This window comes from Streptopelia decaocto (genome assembly GCF_964273445.1).
Source record: "Streptopelia decaocto genome assembly, chromosome: 3".
Lineage (NCBI taxonomy): Eukaryota > Metazoa > Chordata > Aves > Columbiformes > Columbidae > Streptopelia > Streptopelia decaocto.
Window position 1 is genome coordinate 28,860,849 of NC_138656.1, and position 7,334 is coordinate 28,868,182.

General features: G+C 52.4%; 1 protein-coding gene across 1 annotated transcript; it reads left to right on the forward strand.

Moving 5' to 3' along the window:
* Positions 1 to 735: 735 nt before the first annotated feature.
* SIX3 (SIX homeobox 3) lies at positions 736 to 4,571 on the forward strand (the record flags this gene model as incomplete). Its single annotated transcript, XM_082048446.1, has 3 exons — positions 736 to 1,502; positions 3,883 to 4,042; positions 4,470 to 4,571. 3 exons carry the CDS (start codon positions 736 to 738, stop codon positions 4,569 to 4,571), a joined length of 1,029 nt encoding a protein of 342 aa, XP_081904572.1.
* Between the last annotated feature and the right edge of the window lie 2,763 nt (positions 4,572 to 7,334).

Below are 7,334 nucleotides of genomic sequence, written 5' to 3' on the forward strand. Positions count from 1 at the left end.
TACTTTCCCCCCATATCTCCTTTAGCTTTAACGAGGCTCGTTAAGATCACAATAATATTCCACCCTCTAATTGCTCATCCCATTCAACAAATATGTGCACACTGCTTTTCGCATTATTTGATCCCTTATTTAGGAGGGGTGTGGAGAGGGTGGGGGGAAGAGACAGAGAGAAGGGAAGTGCTGAGATTAGGAGTTGCAAAGATTAAGGGGAAAAAAAAAAAAAACAACCAGGCTTTTCCACCAACCGCCCTGCTTCTCTCCCCCCCCGTGCATTTGGACGAAGTGGTAAAAACCTTCCTTACGTACTCCGTAATGATTGGCAGGGCTGACAGTGATTGGCAGGGGCTGCCATGGCAACGCCACAACGACACTCAGAAGACCAATAGAAAAGCGAAACAAAATGTTTCAGCGCTGCACTCACTGTGGATTTAGGGGAGATATTATGAGGCTGTTGTCATTAGGGCGATTGCTGTTGAATCACTGAATCCTGACTCGGCGGCGGCGCGGGGCCGTGTGTGTGTGAGTGCGCGTGTGTATGCGTGTGCGTGCGAGTGTGTGTGCGTGTGTCCCCGTGTGAGCTTGTGTCCCCGTGTGCGTGTGTGCCCCCGTGCCTCTATGTGGCTGTGTGTGCGTGTGCGGGTGTGGATGCGTGCGCGGTGCGTGTGCCCTTTCCTCCCTTCTTCCTCCCTTTCTTTCTTTTCTCCTTGATTTATCTCCCCTCTCCCCGGTCATCCCATGGTGTTCAGGTCCCCGCTAGAGCTTTATCCCACCCATTTCTTCTTGCCAAACTTCGCCGCCGACCCGCACCACCGCTCCCTCCTTCTCGCTAACGGCGGCGGCGGCGGAGGCAGCGGCAGCGGCTCGGGCTGCAGCCCCGGTGCCGGCGGCGGTGGAGGCGGCAGCTCCCGGGCACCCCACGAAGAGTTGTCAATGTTTCAACTGCCCACACTCAACTTCTCCCCGGAGCAAGTGGCCAGCGTCTGCGAGACGCTGGAGGAGACTGGAGACATAGAGAGGCTGGGGAGGTTCCTCTGGTCGCTGCCGGTGGCGCCAGGGGCATGCGAGGCCATCAACAAGCACGAGTCCATCCTCCGCGCCCGGGCGGTGGTGGCCTTCCACACGGGCAACTTCCGAGACCTCTACCACATCCTGGAGAACCACAAATTCACCAAGGAGTCCCACGGCAAGTTGCAGGCCATGTGGCTCGAAGCGCACTACCAGGAGGCCGAGAAGCTAAGGGGTCGCCCGCTGGGACCGGTTGATAAATACAGGGTGAGGAAGAAGTTTCCGCTGCCCAGGACCATTTGGGATGGTGAGCAGAAGACGCACTGCTTCAAGGAGAGGACTCGCAGCCTCCTGAGGGAGTGGTACCTGCAGGACCCTTACCCCAACCCCAGCAAGAAAAGGGAACTGGCTCAGGCCACGGGGCTCACCCCCACGCAAGTAGGCAACTGGTTCAAAAACCGAAGGCAAAGAGACAGAGCAGCGGCGGCTAAAAACAGGTCAGTGGAGCTGTGGGACCCCTCTCCGGGGCGGGGGACGAGGTGGGCTGCGGGGACCCGCGGGCGGCCGCGCTCCGCGCCGCGGCTCGTTTGGCCGCCCGGCCGGCAGCGCGCCTCTGCCTCTCTTTCCTCCTCCTCCTTCTCCTCTCCATCACTGCCACCGGGAGAAAACGGGTTGCCCTCCTCCCGGCAGCGGCAGGGATGCGGAGGGGGCAGGCACGTCTTAAAGTTGCTTGGCGCTCCCCGAGCCCAGCCGGGGCTCCGCACAGGATCCCGGGGTGCGGGCAGGGCTGGGGCTCCCCCGCGGGCGTGGGAAGCTCCGTGTGTGCGGGCGCGGGGCGCAGCGGCTGCGGCGGGGCAGAGCCTGGCTCTCCCTGCCTCCTTCCTCGAAGCCGCTGCGGCGGGCGGGGGACGGGAAACCCCACGGCCCCGGGTCGGTGGGCTCCGGTTTTGCTTTCGGCCTTCCGGGATCTGCGTTCGGCCGGGCTCTGGCGCGGTTCCCCCACTGAAGTGCCGAGGCGGGCGGTGCAATTAAGAGAGGGTTCCTGCGGAGCAGGAGGCTCCGATCGAATTGTTCGTGCTCCTCTGCATGCGCGGCAAGACCAGCACGCACACACCCAGGGCCGTTCGGTTCAAGGAGAAAAAGAAAAAACAACAACAACAAAAAAGCCTTTAGGAGATCTGGAAGCCTCTTTTTCTTTTCCCCGTCCCCATTTCTCTGTTTACACCACATGGCGACCTGGCCCTCTGGTCGCGTGTTGTCCGTGCATTTGCCCTGCATTTATTTGCGTGTCTCTCCGTGTTTTTTCTTTTTAAAAATTATTTTATTTTTATTTATGTCTACTCTGCCATGATAAAAGCGGGACACCCTATTTTATTTTGTTTGTTTCTTTTTTTTTTTTTCTTTTGTCACCCTCGTAAAACTTATTTCGCAAATGAAAATGGATCCTTAATCCAGTTTGGCACACTGTTTTTATTTTAGGTTTAGCTACCACTGTAAGCATGTAAACAAAACTTCTTGCTCTTGTAAATGCTGTCTCTTGAATTCCTCCTAATTATAGCACTGGTGCTATTGATTTGAGATTCTGTAGGAGAAATGCAACCTAAAAGTGCCTCGCCATTTAATTTCCATTAAATGGAAAAGAGATCAGCTTAGAACTGTAAATAAACAGAAGTTGCCTACGGATGCTTTTGTTGACTCAATGCTGTTGACAGCAGATGAATGCACCAGGAATTGTAAATGGGATAAAAATAAAAGACATTGAAATTAGACAACTTTAAAAAATGAGAAATGTAGAATAAATCGGCTACATTGTTCTGTTATTTGCAGGCAGTTAAATAGCAAATAGCCCCGTGAGAAGCAGTTGAGCGAAGACTGTAGTCTTATTCACAGTAGCTAGGCGCTGGAGGTTGCGCCTGGCTGCTCAGTCCAGGACTTTTAGCTCTTGTCCTTGAATTAGGCTTTCTTCGGGTTTCGAGCGAGATAAACGAGCGCAGATTAATATTTGCAACACGCTAGAGAACGTAAAAATGATATATTGACTCTTAAAAAAAAATGTTCAACGGCAATGTACGCTTAATTGTTGACGGTGAAAGGACCAGCACTTTAAAGCTAATTTTTGCTTTCAGATGGAAAAGAGACTTAAAATTCGAGCGAAGAGAAGCGTTGTGTTCCACAATGGCACTTTTTCGATTTTATTGATAGCGCTGCCTGTTCAGGACAGGACCATCCTTCAGTCCTGCCGCAGACCCCAGAGTATTTATCTGTCCCCTGGAAAATATTTAGACAGATATTCGCCAAATGAGAATCTTGTACATTTTTTTTCCCGCTACAGACGGGTGCTGGCAGCTTTCCGCGGTGGCCCAAGTGTTTAAGGAGCTCACACAGACTTGCTTTTCTCCTAGGCCCGCGGTGCAGCAGCGATGCACGGCTATCCAGGGGGACGGAAGACTCTGCTTGTGTTTTTCAAACCACGGGGCAGGGAACCTCTTCCCCCGCTCCGCCCCGTCCCCTTTCGAACCGCGACCCCCCTCTTTGTGTTTGCGCCGGGTGCCGTCCCGCCCGAGGTGGCCCGACCTGGCGGCTCGGGGAAGCCGCGGTGCCGGCCCGGGCGCGGCGGCAGCGGGGGCAGCGCGGCCCGGGCGCACGGCTTGGCCCTGCCGCCGCTCCCGGGCTCCGCGGGGGGCTGTGGGGAGGCAACCGGGCCGGCCGGGGGTTCCGCTCTGCTCCGGGCCGGGCCGGGACTGGGGGGTCCGCTCCCGGCCGAGGCCTCGGCGGTTTCCGGGCGGAGACGGGGTCGGGCGGGCGCCGTCCCCTGGGAGGCGGTGGCCGGTGTCTCAGAGGGGCTGTGCTGTTGTTTTGTCTCCCGGCGCGATGCAGGCTCCAGCACCAGGCGATAGGACAGAGCGGCATGCGGTCGCTGGCAGAGCCCGGCTGCCCGACACACAGCTCGGCCGAGTCTCCGTCCACGGCGGCCAGCCCGACCACCAGCGTCTCCAGTTTGACAGAAAGAGCCGAGACGGGCACCTCCATCCTCTCGGTAACCTCCAGCGACTCGGAATGTGATGTATGATATCGGAAAATAAACAAACAAACAAACAATCCAAATCCAAACAGCCAAGCACCCTCTACCCGACCCGAGCAAAACAAAACGAGGCAACCTAGAATCAGGACACACACACGCATGCACGCATACACACAGCCAGGAGGAAAGAAAAGGCCAAACCCGACCCAAACATAATAGCAAACAAACAGACAGGGATCAGAGAATCCACCAACACCACCACCGTCAGCCAACACCACCACCAAGAGATGGAGCTAAAACTTCAACAGTCACAAAACGCTGGTGCTGCAGCGGGAGGGTGGGGGGGGCGGGAAATAATAATTATTATATATATAAAAAAAGGAAAAAAAAAAAAGAGGAAAAAAAAAAAGCAAAGCAAAAGTGACAATTGTATTCTTTTTAGGACAAGCACGATTTCTCCTTTGCGCTTTTCCATGGACGCATTTCACCCACTTGCATGATGATGATGATTAAATTTGTATCTGGGAAAAAATATTCTCTATAGTAAAGGAAAACAAACAGAAACCAGACAAACAAACGCAAACTCCGATCGAACTTGTACAAAAAGCAAAAATTGAAAAAAAAAATTAAAAGGAACTCCTTGAAGAGGGAAATAACAAATGTTTATCGCCTTTTTGTTGGTCCTATTTCTCTCTCTTTCTCCATCCTTCTCCCTTACTCCGTGGTGGCTTTATTTTTCTTTTTTTTTTTTTTTTCCTTTCTTTTTTTTTTTTTTTTTTTAATTCTAAGTGATGGTCCAGCCAAGATGCAATTTTCTGTTTTTTTGTTCAACAGACAATCATTTTATTCGTAAGCACCTTTTTTTCTACACTTCTGTCACTGCCTGTGTGGGTACTGGTTATAAATGTGGAAAAAGAATAGTTATGACTGTAACAGATTTTTATTTTTATTTCAAAATTTTATATGAATTATGTATATCTTAATGATGCGGTCATTTTCCCAGTTTGTAATATATGTGTAGAAATGCTTGTATATTATATTTGCTCTACTCTTTCTTTCTCCCTCCCCCCCGTCTACCTCCCTCCCACCCTTTCTCTCTCTCCTTTTTATTTTCCTTGACTCGGTGTTCCTTGCACAAACTTAGCTGTCAAGATCTGACGTGCTAGGTTTTCAAAAGGGACCTCAGCGATAGAAAAAAAAAAAAAAAAAAGAAAAAATGCTTAGGGTGCAACTGTAGTTATCTTATGCAAAAGCTATTTTGAGTATTTCATAGCAGCTTTGGGGGGTCTCTTCTAAAACTCCACGTAGGACGCTTAAACTATTGTTTCCTTAACTGCGTGTTTATCTATATGTACAAACTTTCTAAATCAAATACAGTATTCCATTTTCTTATCTACCCAGCGATGTTGGTGTTTTTGTCCACCACGGAAAAACACGCCCTCCCCATGGTCGCCTCGCCCCTCGCCCTGCCCCGCCGTAGCTCCGCGGGACGCGCAGCGCTGCGCGGCCCCTGCGCCACCGCCGGCTTCAGCCTTCCCCGGCTTGGCGGGACACCCCGGAGGGAATTTGGGGGGACAGACCGACCTTGAGCCGAGGCTGCAGACGGCAGCGGGGACACCGGGCTGATAGCGGCGGGGCCGAGAGCACGGCCGTGTCCCTCCGGACCCCCCTCCCCCGCCACCGCGGGCTCCAGCGTTTTCCCCCCAGGTCCTTTTTTTTGTGCACTCCGAGCTGAAAGCCTTCTCCTGGCCGCCCGTCCGCAGGGCCGAGTGTCTGCAGAGAGCGGTTAAGACATTTTGTTTTGTAGCTTTAAATGAAAACAAAAACATAAACTCCTCGCCCCAAGCGGGCTGCAGCTCCTCCCCTCGAATCCGGAGTATATTGTAATGTGCTGAAAGAAGCCTTTATTTGCATGACTAGCAGTATTTCAGCATCTTTATTTTATTTCTTTCATTTTTTTTTTTCTCCTCTCTTTCTTTTTTCTTTTTCTTTTTTCTTTTTATTTCCATTAAACTTTTGCTTTGCCCTTGGGCAAATTATTCAGACGCGAATTAACGAGGGGTAAATTCTAAACTTGTTTTTACTTGAAAATACAATTCTGAAACTTACCAGGGATTTAGGGAGAAACGTGCCTGGAGTTTCTTCACCATTTCCAAACTGATTTGGACTTCCGATCTACCTTCGTGTTGCCCGACTCCTCTCTCCCTCTTCCTTCCTTCTTTCCTGTTTTTTTGGCAAGTCCGAACTAGGTTTACGGAAATCCTTAGGAACCGCTTGGACCTCCCCACGCGTCCCGTCGCCCCAAGAGGGCACCTAGGGATGTGTGGGGAACCCCTAGGGTGTGACATCTTACAGCAAGCCACTAATGGGGAATTTTAAGAAATAAGCTGGTGTTCAAATATGTTCATACACTTTTGGTACCCCCGAGGAAAAGCCGCGCGTCTGTGTACAGCGAGCACGAAGGGGATGTGTTCCCCCCGTGGAACCGCCCCTGGCCGGGGTATCGATGATTTTCCGCGCTGGGGCGCTGAGCGACCGCGAACTGCGGAGACCCGCGTAGTAGCTGGCGGGCGGATTTCTCCTCCGGCTCCCCATGGGAGTCACCGCGGGGAAGGACACGGACGGCCTCAAGCAGCGCCTACCCCGTCGGGGTTCGCCTCCTCCGCCCCCCGGGCTTCGCTCAACGCGCGACTCCGCCGTGGGTCTCCCCACTGACAGCTCCGGCGGCGTCACTGCCCCGTCGCCAACGGGGGGTTAAAGAAAATAATGCCCGCTTGTGCGAAACGCGAATGGACGGGAATTGCTTGAGGGGGAAGAACACAGACAATGGGGCCCCCGTGTTACACGTGGGTGGGAAAAGGAGGTCGCGTAATGGACTTAGTTTTTCCCCACGCGGGTATTAGAGGGCAGAAGTATTACCCAGGAGGGGATAAAAGGCTCCCAAATGGCCGGCACCCTCGCACAGGTCTCAGGCTTGATTTCGGGCTGCATTTTCTGTTCCTCCGGCAGCGAGGCAGCAGAGAGGCCTTTATAGGAAAAAATCTCGGCACTTCCAGTCACCCCCAGGTTTGGGTAGAAAGGAGATCTTCGATGCCAGTACAGTATTTCTAAGTGCAATATTTCTGCACCTGGTTGGTAGGAGCGTCGCTCTCATCCGGTTTTATTTTTAACAAGATTTAATACTTGAAAGGATTCAGAGGCGTGAAAGTTTGGGATTGTTTTTTTTTTCTTTCTCTTCCTTCATTTTCGTGTCTGGAAGCTGCAGCTAGAAGGCGTCAAGCCGGCAGCAATAATTTACCTCAGCTGA